The sequence below is a fragment of the Heloderma suspectum genome, chromosome 5 (assembly GCF_057233095.1).
Source record: "Heloderma suspectum isolate Gila_16-S chromosome 5, 16-S_ref, whole genome shotgun sequence".
Classification (NCBI taxonomy): domain Eukaryota; kingdom Metazoa; phylum Chordata; class Lepidosauria; order Squamata; family Helodermatidae; genus Heloderma; species Heloderma suspectum.
The window spans coordinates 155,849,922-155,868,114 of NC_139462.1; the positions used below are offsets into that span (position 1 = coordinate 155,849,922).

The 18,193-nt window shown below is 42.0% G+C and overlaps 1 protein-coding gene across 2 annotated transcripts in view; it reads right to left on the bottom strand.

The window, feature by feature from the left end:
* Window positions 1–18,193, bottom strand: part of BBS9 (Bardet-Biedl syndrome 9) — a 364,215-nt gene that overhangs the window by 168,171 nt on the left and 177,851 nt on the right. For both annotated transcript variants that reach the window (XM_084857892.1, XM_084857890.1), the window contains exon 21: window positions 9,890–9,997. In XM_084857892.1, the coding sequence (XP_084714018.1) occupies window positions 9,890–9,997 (108 nt within the window). The remainder of the gene's footprint in view (window positions 1–9,889; window positions 9,998–18,193) is intronic.

Below are 18,193 nucleotides of genomic sequence, written 5' to 3' on the forward strand. Positions count from 1 at the left end.
TCTCTAGGTTTTCTCCCTTTCTTTTTATTCAAGCAGGCCTTTGGTGTGTAAGCGGGACTGTTGGGTAGATGTTGTTTTTATTCAGTTATTGTTGCATTTTAATTGTATTTTAATGCACTTGATTTATTATTGTTTTAATCAAGTTTTATTTGTAATTGTAAGCTGCCTTGAGTCCCATTTTTCTTGGTAGAAAGGCAGGGTACAAATCAAATAAATCAAATCATAAATAAATAAACCTTCCCTTTCTGCATAAGGTGATAGAGAAGGTGGTAGCCTCTCAACTCCTGGTGGTTTTGGAGGAAATTTATTACTTAGACCCATTCCAGTCTGGGTTCCATCCTGAGTCTGTGACAGAAACAGCCTTGGCCACCATGATGGATGACTTTCACTGGGGACTAAATGGTGGGAGTGCAACCTTCTTCATCCTACTAGATCTCTCAGTGGCATTTGATACAATTGACCATGGCATTCTCCTGTCTTGTCTATCTGGCCTGAGCTCGAAGTTTGGGCTTCGATGTCATTAAGTTGCAGATGACATGCAGCTCTACCTTTCTTTTCCACCCCATCCCAGTGTAGCTATGGAACTCTTGAATAGGCCTCTGGATTTGGTTCTGGGATGAATGAGGGTGAACAAGCTGAAACCAAATCTGGGACAGCAGGTTCTGTAGGTTGGAAAGTCAGCTGATATGGATAGTGGTGTGCAACCAGTCCTGGATGGGGCTGCACTGCTCCTGAAGGACCAGGTGCACAGCTTGGGAGTGTTCCTGGACTCATTGCTGTCTGGGGAGGTACATGTGGTGGCAGTGGTCAGGACTGCTTTTTACAAACTCTGACTTATAGGCTAGCTGGGACTCTATCTGGAACAGATGGACCTGGCCATGGCTACTCATGCTCTGGTTAAATCCTAATTAGACTACTGCAATGTGCTTTATATGTGGCTGCCTCTGAAGACAGCCCAGAAACTATAGCTAGTGCAAAATGCAGCCATCTGTCATGTCCCCACTGGAGGAGTTCTCCTCAGAGGAAGAGCTAGAGGCTCCAGAAGCCAAGGGGATCCCAGACCAGGGACTGCCACCAGACCAAAGGAGCCTGAGTCCTCAGGGGAGATGGTTACAGGGCTATCCCTGTCAGGAGAAAGGGACTCTGCCTCTGAGGCAGAGACTGAGCCACCCCCTGACCCCCAGGAACTGCATCGCCTCAAGCAACAGCATCGCCTCAAGGCTAGTAGGGCTCCTGTGCAAGGGAGTGTTTGCCTCCAGAAAAGGTCTCTTTGGAGAAAGTGACTCCTGAGGAGTAAGACTCTGGAAAGGGTGCTTTGGTTCCTGGAGCTGAGCTCTGGATGGGATCCAGCAGGCTCTGGGCTTAAAAGCCTTCACTGGAAACCAAGCCAGCTCTGGAACAACATTGTCCATCCAGCCTCTGTGCCGTGTACCTTGCCTCCTAACCTTTCGTACTGCTTAATGACCCTACTGCTAGACTGCGTAACGTACCCAGTTGATTTACTGTGTTTGACCTTTGGCTTGTTGCTGAGACTTCTGCTGTTGCCTGATCCTCTTAATCTGCCTGCCTGCGTTATGACTTCTGCCTTGATTTAGACCACCTCTGTTGTAGCTTGAATCCCATTGGATAACCACCTGTAGGCTTGAATGTTTGCTGACTTCACTGCAATTAGTTTAGTACAGTCAAAGCAGGACACCACCTGGAGGCTGGTGGGGGTCAGAAAATCTGAACACTTAACTCCAATCTTGCATCAGTTGTACTACCTATCAGGATGCTTCCAGGCCCAATTCAAACTGCTGGTCTTCATCTTTAAAGTATTTAATGAATTGGGTCCAGGTTATCCAGGTTACAAAGTAATTTGTACATTTGTTCTGATATTATTACATTTCAATTTTACCTTGTCTCTCCTTTCCCCCCCTCTGTACATTGCTATGTGAGGGCACATGCAGAAAAAATGACTTTAAAATACTTGGAATAAATAAACACTTCGTTGTTAACTACACAGTATTTCCAATTACTAACACTCTTGGGGCCGAAATAGTGAAAAAATGTGGGTACTATAATGTAAAACAAGTAATAAGACATTCTTTCCATCTACATTTAGTGTAACTATACAGTGCCAAAGATGTCCATCCTGCCAATTTGCAAGCTGTCATAACACTCTTATCGCAGGAAAATTTAAACAGGTGTTTACATTATTTAATAGCTGAGTTTTAAAATAATGAGAAAGTCTGTTTAAACTCATATTTTTAATTCCACCACCTTCCAGAATGAATTCAGAAATTCAAAACAGAACGAAGTCTTCCACAACTAACACTGACAGGACAGATAGCTGGTTCTGACACTTAAACTCTTGTGGTTCTTTGACTAGTCGTCCGTATATCCATACATATTGGTTCTGCACCTGCCCAGAGCCTCATTTAGAATGTACTTGAGCGGAGCTCACTATGCACACATAAAGGGTGTGGCTCTTGTTCTTCCCACCCAGTTCTCAAGATTGACACAGTGGCCAGGTGTAACACAAGAGAGACAGAAACAAGGCACCTGTAGCGGGTATAGAGGGTGAGCTGTGTGAATGCACAGATTTCCACTCAAAGAACTACAGTGATAGTGCAAAAGGCTTCAAGCAGTTCCAGCACACTGATGTGTGACGTCTTTTCCTGGCTGCTCCATGTGCCATGACTTTGAAAGTGACGACAGTAAGCACCCCAACCTGTGAGCGAGGTGTCCATAACAAATGCCATGGACGGTTGCATTGATGCATCCACCACCAGAGGAAGTCATGGACACTAGCAAATAAGCAGAGGCAAAAACATCTTGCATTCTCTATCGGAGGAAATATGTCAAAGAACCAGTGCTGCAGTACTCTAATTCGGAGGCATGTGAAGGATGTCACTGCTGTTGTGGGTGCCATTAGACCTAGGAGTCTCTGGATGTGGTAGGCCAGAACAGAGGTGCGGGTGAGAGATCTGGGTTACCAGAAGTGACAAGGCCACCCTTTTGAGAGAGAGAAAGGCCTGCTCCCAGGCTGGGTTGTTTCTGGGAACTGCAGGATTTGAGACGGTAAGAACTGGGATTTCTCCCAGTTGACACAAAGGTCTAACAAGTCCAACAGAGTTAGGGTGGTATTGACGTGGCGAAGGAGGTTTGTGAGGGAGGGTGCTACTAGGAGCCAGACATTGATAAAGGAAAACCATGATGCCTCAAAGTCTGAGGTGAGTGGCTACTAGTGCCATACACTTGGAAAAGCTCCTCAATGCAGTGGCTAGGCCCAACAGGAGGACTCGAAACTGTAGAAGTTGGTTCCCTAAGGCAATCCTGAGCTAAGAAAAATGGTCTGATTGATATACGGAAGGAAGTATCCTTCAGATCTATCAAAGCAAACTATCTCCCAGCCTGAGAAGGAGCATAATACTCACCAAAGTCACCTTGAAGAACTTTTTGGTGAATGGTCAGTGACCTGGACATCTGGCAGCAAAGCAAACTGCTGTACCAAGATTGCAAATGTGGGAAGGAAAACTGTTGGGCATCTGTTGAGCTGTGGTCTTCATTTTTTTGCACCCTATCCAGGGTACCATCCATTTGGTGCTGATGAGGCCCTCACCCTGAAAAGGACAGTCTTGCTTCCTGGGTGAAGCCAGCTGATCTTAGCTAGGTATGTCTAAGCAGAGCTATGGCCCTAACCATGGCTTTGGAATTTCAGTCCAGCACATGGAGGGATATATTTATTTGCTGCTTGGTAACTTAGCAGGCCTCGCAGGGAAAAAGTTTGCCAGGTCACACTTGTCTTTTAGGAGGTCTGCTTTGTCCCAGAGGAAGTGTTGATACCTAGCCATGCAGGCTTGGTAATTATCTATCCTCACAGAATGAACAGAAGCAGAATAAAATGTTCACCAATGTGGTGTATAGTTTACAGCCTTCTCAATCTATGAGGGCTGATTGAGACTTGTTTACACTACATTCATTCATTCAATTTCTATACCACCCCATAGCCAAAGCTCTCTGGGTGGTTCACAAGTATATATGAAGTATATATTATAAACAGATATAGATACTAACTCAAATAGAGGCCCCAACATGGGGATTCTACACACACACACACACACACACACGATATTAATATACTATATATGGACTATTTGTACTGATCTGACTTACTTTGTGCCACCTCCCCAGTTATTGAGTTAGCCACAAATGTTAGGTACTGTATAGATTTTCTAGACATTTCAACCTCAGGGTCATGGAGGAAAGTTTTTTTTGTCAGGAATCCTTGCCATCCTGAAAGACAGCTGGGGGCATAGGTATGATGACTGAGATGGACAAATCAGCATGGACCAATTGAAAGGATCATTAGTTGTGGGTAAAGGCTATTCTACTTCCAACCAAGAGAGAGGGCCATGTAGAGAGTTCCAAATAAGGCCAGGTATCTTCACTTGGAGACTGCACAGTCTGGTCCTTGATGTTTATATCAGGTGAGGCAGGGCTGGCTCAAGGCATTTTGCTGCCTGTGGTGAAGGACAAGAAGGTGCTCCCTCCCCATAACAATCTACAGAAGCCAGCTGGATTAGCAGTTGCACTTTACTTCAACACTGGTGAGGGGACTGTCCTCTGCCATTCTCGAGGCAGCAGGCTAGTTAGGAGAGGTGGTGTAACATATACAGCTCTGTCCTCAGACAGAGGGGAACAGCTCAAGAGTTCAGGAGGAACAACCAGGGGGCTGCCACTGCTGCCCCCCAGCATCTGCAACCTGAGTCAATCACCTCAGTCTACCTAATGGTAGGGCCAGCTGTGAGGGGAGGACATGGATACTACCTCTGGGAATATGTAGAAGGGATCTGATTGATACCCTGTATCAATTGAGCTGTAGGTTAGATCCATGAGAGCCTCTGAAGTCCACACTAGGGATTGGGGAGAAATTCATTTGGTTTGCATTTGAACATGAACTTAACTAATTTCACAATTTCAAACCAATTCACAAACTGAAACTCAGTTATTCTATGAAATTCACACTTCTCTGAATTCTGCAGTGGAGTTTTCCAATTCAAAAATGAATACAAAATGTATGTATTAAGGAAAAGTACACACACAAAATGTATATATTAATGATGCATTATATTGTGAAAACTGCTTGCAAAAATGTGTATATTAAGCGAAATCATGTAGAAAAATGCATGTATTAGGAAAAATGCATAAACAAGTGCATATGCACTTTCATGCAAACTTTTTAAAAATTCAAAGTTTGGGGCAAACTAACATAGGATACAGAATATTCTGAAAGTTCAGAACAAACTGAACTTAAAATTGGAAAAATGAGAAATGGAGAAAAATGGGGAAAACCCAAAATTGATAGGTTCATCCATCCCTAGTTTGCACCAGTACCAAAGCAGCAATATTCTCTGGTACCTTTGGTATCAATGGGGTTAGGGGTGGTACTGACAGTGCCAACGGGATGGTTGGTAGAGTTAAGTTAGCCATCGTATGAAAACCAAGGTGATCTGAATCAATGTGCCTGATTGAGTCAAAGATGATAGATAGTGTAGAACTGGTCACTGAGGGTCCAACAAAGCTTTGCAACAAAGCTGAGGGCACTGGTGTTTGAGAGCCTTGCACTCAGTGCCAGTAGTTGTGCTGAAGTTGAAGAAATAACTAACTGCCCTGTTGGAACCATTATGGACAAAGTTCATGTCAAAGACGGTGCGAGAGGCAGAGATTAAATTGTCCAGATCTCAGGTTCCTTGTCAGCTGTTGATACCATCAGGTCAGTATCTGGTGGCCCAGTGGCAGGTTTGACTGTGGTCCCACCATGGGGAGGAGATCTACTGTATTGGGGGTGTCTACTGTACTGGCAGCCTGCCAAGTAAAGCTCTTGCATTGGGATCAGGACTCTACAAATGGCCCTCTCCCAGACAAAGCAGGCACAGAGAGCGTTCATCTGTGGCATGTAGTTTGCTCCCACACTTCATACATTTGGAAAAGGGAACTGTCAAGGCCATAAGCCATAATGTTCTAAAGGCTCAGTAGGCAGCATGAAAATAAAAACACAAAACAAGGCAGAGGAAAGAATACAAGGAACGAGAAGATGGAGAAAAAGCAAACAAACAAACAAAAACTCAAGAAGAACATGAAGAATCAGCTCAGTATCTCATTAAGTGAGAAAGAATATGCCAATCAATGCTGGTACTGCAGGAGTCAAAAATGAACTAGTGGGAGAAGTTGGAGCCCTACCCTTTGTGTGCGCAGTGAGGGCTCCTGTAAAAAAGCTCAGCTCCGGAACATTCTGAATTAGGCTCTACACAGGCACAGAACCCATTTGTGAGGAGCACAGAGAAGATGAAGAATTGTCCCTGGGGCTATATTCAGAAAATCAGCAATATGTGAAACAGCATATCCACTGATTCCTCTATCTATCTATCTATCTATCTATCTATCTATCTATCTATCTTCTCTATCTATTATTAGGATTGTTAATATTTCTATACCACCCAAGGTGCTACACAACAAATCTAAGATAAAATAGTAGAACCATAAAATCAAGAAAATGTTAAACAGTAGCACACTAAAAATAATTTTAAAGGCTAGGTTAAAGGGATGTATCTTAACACATTTTCTGAAAGTGAAGATAGTGGAGGCCAATCATAATTCTGGAGGGAGGGCCTTCTACAATTTGGGATTTTTTGTCACTATTTTTGCCCTCCTATTGTCATAGCTGAAAAATATCCTGCTATGCTTTCTCCAAGTATAGGTAATCCATCAAGGTGACCAAGCCATAAATATTTCATTGCAAATAATGAACTTTCAAGAACTCCTCCATGTGAAACATCCAGTGTAAAGTTGAAAGCTGCAGCATTGAAATGCATGGACTTGAAAGAGAACATTTTAGCTGTTTGGGATCCTGCACATGGTAATGAAAAAATAGATGTAACAGAAGGCATGTTTTAAATTAAACTACAACTGCAATAGGAATGAGCAGGAAATCAGTGTTTAAAGGTTCATTGTGTAACATTGCACATACCAATCAACTAAACTGAAAAGTTATCTTAAAAAGCAAAAAAGGAAACAATGAAGAATAATTCAAGCTGAGACCACTTTAGACAGTTTGCTGGTTCACACTTAGATATTTGGAAACCTGCCAGACAAGAGAATTTTCAAATGCAAACTGCTGACTGACAAATTTACAATCTGGCGGCAATATTTTAGGACTTACTGATTTGTATTTCTATCCCACCAAAGAGTGAACAACAGCAGGTTACACATAAAAAATACAGCCAATTTTAGAAAACAATAAATTGCCAGCCTGCTGAGATCTTCAGGGGATACCTGACCCATGTCCTAATACATTCAGGAGGTACAGTTGATAGGAATGTGGGACAGGGCATCCTTGGTTGCAGTGCCCAGACTGTAGAACTCCCCTCACCTCCCGAGGCTTGTCTGGCCACTCTTCCTTATCTACCTTTCAACATCTGGTGAAGACTTTCAACGTGCCTTCAATAAGAAGTCCCCCAGACTGACTGGCTCTCTTGCTGAATTTATTTCTGTTTTTTGTGCTGTTAAAGATTGTACTTTTATTGTTTAATTTCTAGTTGACTTTTTTTGGTATTGATTTTAATTGCATGTGTGTATGTGCTTTCTCTACCACTTTGAAGGCCCTTTTTGAGTGGAAAAGTGGCCTAAGATATTTAAATAAATAGGAATTAGAAGAGGGGAATTAAAAGTGGCCTTTTCTTCTAATGAGGAGTGGTAGCTTTTATTTATTAATTTCTAAGTTACCTTACACTTCCCTCAGTTGCTCAGTTACCTATATTGAAGATTTGGGAGTATGCAAATATGATTAAATATAATTACTCAATCATTCAATCAAAAGAAGGTAATGATCCCCCTGGATTTACTTTAAAATTTCAATGCTACATAATCACTCTTTATAATTGTGTCATGACATTTAATTATTTATTGTGCCTACATAGCAATGGTATAAACTAAAAGACTGATATTACAGCATTGGAAAGACCAATGTCCACCCCCTATACACCAATGGACGGAAGATCTGACTGTATTTTTTTGTGCTTGAATGCATCTCACTGACAGCTTCCATGTATGGACACATTTCTGAAGAACTTGTCAACCTGTATAGAGACCTTTGGCTAAGACCTGGACCGAGGGATCTCAGTTTTACTAATCTGATATATAAGATCACCTGTATATATACTTCACCTGATGATGTCCTATGTATAAAGTTGTTTCTATTATTTATTTTAATTGTACCCCTGCCCAACACTCTTTGTTCCCTTTCCCCTCCTAGTTTATTCAGTTAAAGGGCAGTATCCGATGGTGTCATTCTGCAAACTGAAATAGTGCTAGTGGAGTTCCACCGGATCTTTCCATTGGGCAAGCTGTTGCACATTATAGTTGTAATGTGCCCATTGGTGCATTTATGTTAATAAGAGAGTTAGCAGTTATAAAACTGTAGTTCAGTTCACAAAGAGGTCAACTCCATCTTGTGTGGTTTGAACAAGGACAAAAGTTTCTTATGACACTACATATGTTAATCCATTCACCAATGCAAAGATGTTTGTGTTATCACCCAACAGCTGTTTTGTGAAGGGATACTGGTAATTATCACTGTATCTACTTTCTGCATTTCATTTCCCTCTGACCTCACTGTTTATAAACCCACCTCAAGCGATGTGTGCATATATATACTTGTAACTCAGCATAAAATGTCATGCATCTGATGAAGTGGACTGCAGTCCTTGAAAGCTTCTGCAGTCTTTAAAGATGCCACAAGACGCTTTTGTTGGGTTTTTTAAAAAAAAAATCTGTTGTGCAGTTAATACAACATACTCCATCAAATTTTCAAAGATACACGTGATAGCAGTTTTCTAAAAAGAAATGTTAACAATGCCTTACATAATATGCATTTATAATCAACCATGAACAAAGATGTGATTAGCCATTGAAAAAGGAGGTTGGGTGCGTCTCTTGCTTAGAATGAATAGTGGGACACTAGCTATGACTCAGAACATAATAAAATCTCCCATTAAGGTTTTCATTTTAACTGTTGTAATATATTTGCCTAAGTACACTTCTTGGTCTTAATTCAGCACTATTCCATTATCGCCAAGAGCACACATAGTCTTTCCAGACATTGTGTCATCAGCATTGTATTTCATATCTAACATAATAATACTGTGTATACATTTGTCACAAACATTTATCAGCTTTCATAAATCCCAGCAATGGACACTTGAATAAATTTAATTACCCTCACACTCAGCTTCTGTATTCTGTACAATTCAAAGAGACGGATCAGTTTTATAGCCCTGAGATACCCACCCCCCAGTTGGCACAGCATTTGTGGTGTTCCCTAACATATCCCTGTGTGCAGGGTTGGCATTATTGAGCACCTGCCATGCCCATAACCCAAAAGGGGGTCCATTCCCAGCCCTCTGGCTCTGCTCTGCCTCCTCCTTGATGTTTCTGTCAATGTAGTGGAAATGCGGAAGACCATTGGTCCAGAGCAGACTGGGTCCAGAGCAAGAGGGCAGTTAAACGGGCAGTGATGAGGTGGAGGGGACCGACTCAGGGAGGGGGCCCACCGTGGGTATCTTGCCCGAAAGCCTGAAAATCCTGGGGCCAACACTGCCTATGTGTATGTCCCCTGGAATAGCTTGTGGGAAGAACACCACGCCTGTATACTCATATCCTATGTTCTGAAAGGAAAACTCACAAGATCTTAAAAAACCCTACAGAAATGATGCAATGAAAAATAAGAGCAGATAATTCAAAAGCAATCCATAGTGACACTGAAACAACTCAAACCATTCCTCATACGGACAATGTGAATGTATTTTTCTCACAATTAATATAAGGAAATACTTTTTCCTCAGCTTACCAGGTTCAGCGTGCTGTTTGGTGAGGTGCCTGTGATTGGTAAACATTGTGGAGTCTTGTGAAGTTGGTCTTTCCTCAAGGTCAGACTCTGGGATGGTAGCACAGCCACCTAAATTGCAAATAAAGTATTTGTAAATGAAGAAACATAAATAAACACACACACACAAAATGGTATCCAAATAAATGATCACTCAAAATTCATAGTAAGTATAAACTGTCCTTTAACTGTTGGAAAAGATATACTCCAAGCAGGCCAAGGCATTTTGCTGCTCCAGGTGACTGATCTGGATGATTCAGGGACTAGGCTTCCTCTCTAATCACAAACTGCTCTGTGCAATCTGAGCATTGCATCCTGGCATCTACAACGCTGCAAGATCCTGGGCTACACTTAGCATGACCTGCGCTGCTTCTCTAGAACCCTAAGAATATTGCTGTCTCAAGCAAAAGGTTAGGTTGCTAGAGCAATTAAGGGATCTATCTGGACAAGGAGTTCCACAGGAACAGACAACAAATGTGGCAAACCTGTGTGTGAGCTGTACCGCTTCAGACTACAAGTGGAGGCTCACATGATGAAATGTTCACACCTCCCCTTCCCCCTCCCCCTCCCCAATTCTGCACTTTGAAAAGTAACGTCGGCTGCAATCCTTCTCCCCAACATATTTTGTTTTCTATAGGTAAGAACCCTTTTTGGTGTGGGGGAGCATTCAGTCATGTGAACCCATACCCATACTTTGAAGTGATAGAATCCAGAAACAGGTTTACCACTTCTGTGTGAATAGAAAGCAACTGAATCTTGCACCTGTGAGCTCTATGACACAGGGAAAGAAATTCTTGAGCAGGGGCCTTTACTTAACAGGCTATGAACCCATATGATGAGATACACTTCCTAAGATATAATGACTTATACAGCCTAAGTCTGCTATAAATTGAAAGCAACTCTTTTAAGAGGATCTGGAAGCTAATAAGGAGACATGCACTTTCAGGAAAAACTCCATATATGCACAGAACATTTCCTTTCACAAAACAGAAAGGGAAGCAGTGACAAGCTATGGTTATGATGCAGGGGGGTGTTTGCATATGGCAGGCTTTTACTTGGAGAAAGGGAAAGATGCATACATGTACTTGAGGAAACCTCATGTACAAGGCATTTTCCTTCCCCCATAAAGAAAAACGGCCCTGCACAAATGAGAGTTTGAATCATGCTCTTTAGCATATGCCCATTGCCAAAGCAAAGCATAAGGTACATGTGTTGCTGATCCTACAGGATGGTTACATTTGGCTGACAATTACATGAACATAATCTATTCCTACATGATATATTTTCAACAGTCAGCTGGACCCACACACCTCCCTTCTTGTGTGAAAGCAAATAATTTAAAGAAAAGCATGAACATTTCTCTAAGCTTCTGCTATATGGAACTCTTGTTTCTCAGATAAAATCCAAGATAAAAGCTTTATGAATGTAACAGACCATGAAAGATTCATAGAAATAAAACCCTTTAAATGATATTTCATAACACTGAAATTATGAGTGAAATGTCATGTAGCCCATTAGCACATATAAGGTTTCTGTGTACAGCTACAAATCTGAAAGCTTATTTTGAAAACTGAAATCCCAAAGGTTATATAGCCTTGAAAATTAATGCCTTTGATACCAAATGATTTCATTAGGCATGAGCACAACTTTCCCATTGAGGGTAACTTGATCACTGTCAAAAATGTCGCTTTGCCCTAAGGCACCTCATGCAATTGGCTGGAAGGAAGGAAGACATCCTGATTTTGGTTTTGATGTCAGAGGTGCATAAAGTTCTACTTGTCAACTGACACTGTCAAAATGTGGCAGTATTAAAAGCAAAAGTCATTTTCCCTATTGTCTTACATTTCTTACATAGATATGCAATTATTGTACTTCCTTTAAAAAACACAAAAGGGGTTTTGCATGGACAGGCTAAGATTTTGAAAAGGACAGTAAAACATTATACTGCAACTGCTTATTTATCACCACACCCCTTAAACATTTCCTTATTTTTCAACCCAACATGCTAGCAATTTTGCTTCTGTTTGAAAGAGGAAATAAGTCACATTTTAAAGGCCCTTCCATCATTGTCATACTTTACCACCATTTTAACCACGCTTTGCTTTGTTACAAAATTGCTATCCCATCCTAATGCATGACATGCTTTACAGAAGGTCCCAAAACTTTAACTCATAACGTGTCCTCTGAGCTGGAGAAACCACTGTTCCTAAAGTAATCCGCTGTCTAGAAGCTGGTTCACACAAGCATGTATACCGCTTTATTTCTCTACTCTAATTGATTAGTGATGGTTCCTAGTCTCAAATTGGGGGTTTGAAATAAGAATTTTAGTGTTTCCCCTCCTTGCTCACATCAGGCCATGTCCAGACTCCTAAATGGAGTCCCAGCCAATCCCTTGCTGCTGCTGTCTTCCCTTTCACTGAACAAAACATGCAGCAGCAACAAGGGCTTATACTAGTGCTTCCATAAAGTCAACAGCCAGCAGGAACTATGTGAACTACCTTTATAGAATCATAGAATAGTAGGGTTGGAAGGGGCCTACAAGGCCATCGAGTCCAACCCCCTGCTCAATGCAGGAAAGTAACAATGGAGAAAGTAATCCATTGTTACTTTCTCATGCTTCATAGTAACAATGGATACTGCCATGAAGCTTTCCGATTGAGGCCTACAGGAGCCATGCTGACAAACCTCCCAACCGTAATGCCCTCAACAAGTTTTAGAAAGGGGGCCACCGTGGCCATCTTTTGGCATATGTTGGTGGTGTGGTAGCAATGCCACCAAATACAAACTGGGTCCAAGCTTAATACTATATGGGCCCAAATTAACTCACTTGTGAAAGGCCCAGGTTGAAGGGAGCTCACCTGTATACTTTATAATTGATGAATAGTGAATAGACTTCACTGAAAAGCATTGTGCTCCAAGAGTTGTGAGATGCGGCGATATGAATCTTCTATCCAGTGTCAGATTTTTGAAAGCCCATTCACATATGCATCAAGTGATAAACATGTACCTGTAAGCTAGCTCTAAAGGTTGCTTCACATACTAGTGCGTATTCCAATACATATAACTGAGCGGAAAATACATGAACACCCATCAAGTGTAAAGGTCATATCTGTAGGGCTGGCCCTAGAATAAATAGTGCCTTGGGCGAGGAATGCCTTTGGTGCTCCCCCCGACCCCGGTAGTCAGTTTTGCTGGACCACCCAGAGGATTTGCTCCCTGGTGCAGTTGTGATCTCCATCGAGAATGACTTTGCTCAAAACCTTGGTCTCTCAGCTACTGTGTTACAGTTTGCACAAGTTAAAGTTTGAAAAGCTGCATTCTGAGCAGTGGCAATGCATTAGCCTATCACAGCAAAAGGCAGCCACGCAAATGGCGGCTGCTACGATGGCCGCCATTTGTGGCCACAGCAGCACAGCAGTGGCTGGGAGACCTGCCGGAGCCGCTGCATCCGCCGCCAGGTAAGCTTTGTCCCGGGGGGATTCCGCGGGTGGCGGGGGGGGGGAGAGGCCGTTTCGCCATGGATTCTGGGGGGCCGGATTCTAAAGGATCCGGCCTCACTGGAATCCGTGGTAGAATTCTCTGACATCCCTACATTTTACCTTTATAATGGCCAGAACATGCATTTATCCAGTCTATGTGAGAGTAATTGAAGTGACCCATTCCTGCAGCATTTCCTCTGGATGTCTCCTTGATTTTGTTCACCATCTCAAGCTTACCCTGCACATTTTGGTCAGGGGGACAGCAACATGTCTTCGGTACTAAATTACTTTTGGGGCTTGGTATTTTCACCCACAGCAATTCTGTGGAGGAGTCTGCCCATTTTAATAATTCTAGCTTGACACTATGCTTTCTTTGACATACAGAGTTACACCACCTCCAGTCCTCCCCTGCCCTTCCTATAGAGGTAATATCCAGGGATGACCATATCCCACTAGTACACTCCCATTTCACCAGGCCGTGTTGATGCATTGTTAATGACTTCTTGTAAAACACTGAGAGAGCTCTGGCTACGGGGCGGTATAGAAATAACCGCAACAATAACAACAGCAACCACCCCATCTTGGCTCAGAGACTTCTAGCGTTGGCATAGAAATACCTGTACATGGTGTTCCTCTCCAGATATCTCTGCCATATGCATTTTTCACTATGGCCCTTCAGCTTTTTTGACTATTGTTTTACTGTATGATCACTGCCTATCCTCCCACCCCCTGCCCTCATTTGGGCAATCAGAAACATTTTCACCTTCATCAACTAGGGATGATTCAACCCAAACTTGAAGCTCCCCAGCTCCTGTTGGCTTCCCCTCCCCAGAATTTAGTTTAAAAGTTGCTCTGCCACCTGTATGACATTAAGCATTACCAGTCTGGTTCCATTCTGGTTCACATGGAACCCATCCTTTTTGTACAGGCTCACCTTCTCCCAAAGCATTCCTCCATGCCTAACAAACCTAAACACCTCCTTCTCATACTAGTGTCTCATCCATTCATTGAGACCCCTCAGCTTGCCTGTCTAGCTGGCCTGGCACATAGAACAGATAGCATTTCAGAGAAAGCTGCTTTGGAGGTTCTTTTCAACCTTTTACCTAGCAATTTAAATGTAGTTTCCAGGACCTCACTACATTTCTCGACATCAGTGGTGCTGGTGCGCACCACAACTGCTGACTCCACCCTAACACGATCTACTAGGCTATCTAGAGAATACATGATATCTGTAATCTTTGCACAAGGCAGACAATCAACTACCATGAACTTCCCATCCTTTGGAGGCATTTCCCCAGCATGAGAGCATACATTTGTCTTCCAAAGAATGGATTCCTTCTAAGGAATAATTTCTCTCTCCTCAGCATGATACCCTCCTTCCCCGAGACTCTCATTTTCCATGACTGCAGAGGAGCTATCACCCTGGGATTGGAACACTCCTATCAGATTCCCAAAGGACTTGTCTACATAGTTCTCTGCTTCTCCAGGTCAGTAACCTTGGTTTCAAGGAAATGAACTTATTCTCTTAGGGCCACAAAGCTCATTGCACAGACAGACAGACAGACAGACACCCCGTCTATCCTGGGAATGGAGGTTTTTTTTTTAATCAGGGGAGTGGAAAATGGACAATGAGTAAGGGATTGAGATGATGTAGTCTAAGCTCCTCTGGGAATGCATGGGGCTGAGGCATGATGAGCCTGTGCATTTCTAGACCTTTGATTTGTAGTGCTAGGAACCCTCCATCTGGAAGAACCCAGTGACTGAAGGACAAGCAAGACATGACAGTGGCAAACCTTTGTGTCAGGATAAAATCTCTGCCAACTCTTTATAAAGTAGGTAGGTGGGAATAAAGGAACAGTGAACCATTGCCACCCACAAATTGCCCCTCCCCAGCGGTTTTTTTTCTTCAAGTGAGACTGGAAAAAAACCCTGTCAAGGAAAGAAAAAGCTGGGATGAAGCAGAATTGGATGATTAGTGAAGTACTTCATCCCACCCACCTTCAATGTGCATTAAGCTCTCCCCCACCCAGTCTCACTTTAGAGAGATTTGGAATGGCCCAACTGGGGTTACGTCACCACTATATCCAATTCAACCCTGAATATGAAAACTTAATGGTTACGCCAGCAATTATGTAAAACCCATTACATTACAGTGTGCTTATTATCATTATATTATCATTAGCTGGATAATATAACTGACTGCACTCCTATTGAAGTCATTTTTCTTAATGATTTGGACAGGCATGGGATCAGGACAGTTAGTATAATCTTTAAAACTTTTAACATGACAGTTTTCTACTGTGAATGAATTTGAACAGGACACTGAGTGTGCAAGGAAAAACTGTGCAGCATTGCACACAATGACCTGGTTCACGTGTCATGGTGGCAAATTGTGGGTTATTTAACCCACAATTTATGGGGACATGCACCGCATGTGAGCCACTTCTATTTTTCATAAACAACCTATGAAAGTTCTTAGGTTTGTAGGTTATTAGCGTGACATCCGAACCTGGACAGTCCAGGTTGTTTATGGGTTAAGCAACCCAGAGTTCACCCACAATTTGCTGCCATGACATATGAACTGACTTAGTGTTGCATTTGAACCAGGTTGCCCTACCTATGTGAGCATGTCCTGAATCCATGGCCTAGGTGGGTGCTCTGGCATGCCAACAGTGCACAAATAGTAACGGAGGCCCCAGTTGGATTGAGTTGTCAACCATGTGGAATGCTGCATGGATTTATTTTGCTGACACTTGGGATCTCACTTAAATTGGGCCTTACCTTCAGTCCAGTAGTAAAATATCCGATATATTACATTACACCCAGCAATCTTCAGGAACGGCTATCTCAGATGAGATCAGTACTTGGGATGCTTTTTTCATGTACATATTTTACACTGTTATCTAATTATTAAGAATTTTGCAGTCAACTGTTGAGAAAGGTTTTCTACCTGAAGGACTGCAAAATAAAGCATAATGATTTGCATCCTCTGATAACTAAAGCAAGTTGTATCAAGAACAAGAGTAAGATATTTTTTGGGGGGGTGAAATTGGCACATAAATCCGACACTTTGGAAAGGATTCAAGTTGAAAAGTTCTCCAGATGTAAGTCTGTAAACAGTGATTCATAAAATGAATTTCCTCATTAATTGTTGGCAAGGAAGGATAGCATCAAGAATATGTTATTGTATTATGACCCATTCTTTCCCCCTTTTCTGTGTAGCTAAATTCTTGTTTGACACTACAGATCTTTTATCAGTTGTGATAAATTGAGCCAGCAAGCTGTGGTCAGCAAAACTGTTTGATAGCTTATAACATTCATAAAATTACAGCCAAGCAATTGTGAACTTTATTCACTGAAGGAAACAGTACCCCTCTTGTTTATTTTCACTTACTGTGCTCAACACCACATTTTGAGCTTACCTTGGAAAAACACACATCTCTAAAGTGAGCAAGATATAAAAATAGATAGCTATATATATTATAGCTATCCTGCTTCCTGCATTGAGCGGGGGGTTGGACTCGATGGCCTTGTAGGCCCCTTCCAGCCCTACTATTCTATGATTATATATATATATATAGAGAGAGAGAGAGAGAGAGAGAAAGAAAGAGAGAGAGAGAGAGAGAGAGAGAGAAAAATACCTGACAACTTTACTGTAGCTCTCTAACACAATGTTTTTAACATCCCTTGCAATGTAATAAAAGAAACTAGGACAATAAAGGCAACCCCTACTCCCCACACAGACTTCAATCTTTATATTGAAATAAGGTCAAGGTTAGAGCTTCACTGCCTCTCCATTTTCTACTTTGACTTTTAAACACCTTCCATTACAAAATGCAAACTCTCTAGCTAAATCTCCACCATACATGAGAGGTACAAATTAATTTACTTGGTGACTTTGGGCAAGTCATTGTTTCAGGATCAGTTTCCCATTTGTAAAACAGTAAACAATAATGTGAGTTGTTTGAAGCATAAGAGACGCATAGAAAATATGCAGGAAGATCAGGACCTGGAGCACCTACAGCAGCAGAATTAACACTTAAGGACTGGGGAGCAGTCCTTTCCATTTTCATCCCTCAGTGCCTTCAAGCAGACTGACCAGGAGGTACTAACTACGCTTCTAGGGACAAAAAAAATAAATAAATCTGGTGCTATCTGGCCTTGTGTGTACGGTATCACATTTCAAGGATGGCTATTTCTCCTTACAGCCAATGGAATCATAAAAAAGAAGCTGCTGAAGAAGCAGCAGTAACATCAAAGGACTGCCAGTGTGGTGTAGAGGCTAGAGTGCTGGACTGAGAGTCGGGAGATCCGGGTTCTAGTCCCCACTCGGCCATGGAAGCTCACTGGGTGACTTTGGGCCAGTCACAGACTCTCAGCCCAACCCACCTCACAGGGTTGTTGTTGTGAGGATAAAATGGATGAGGAGGATTATGTACGCCGCCTTGAGTTCCTTGGAGCAAAAAGGCAGGATATAAATGTAATAAATAAATAAATAAATAAATAAAGGAGTGGGAAGTAGACATCTTACAACTTCATTCTCCTAGTGCCTTCATCAGCCACTGCCTTTTTAAAAATCCTATTATGTTTATTGTGTGCTCATTTTCTCTTTTTGTCAGCCATCTTGGAGCCTGATCGCCAGGCAGAATGGTGAGATATAGACATTTTAAATTAAAAAATAGAAAATACAATTAGTAATATAATGTAGTACTATTAGTATTATTACTATTCAAATAGAAAATACATAATTGATCAGAGCAGTTGACACAATTGCACCCAAGCTCTCTCT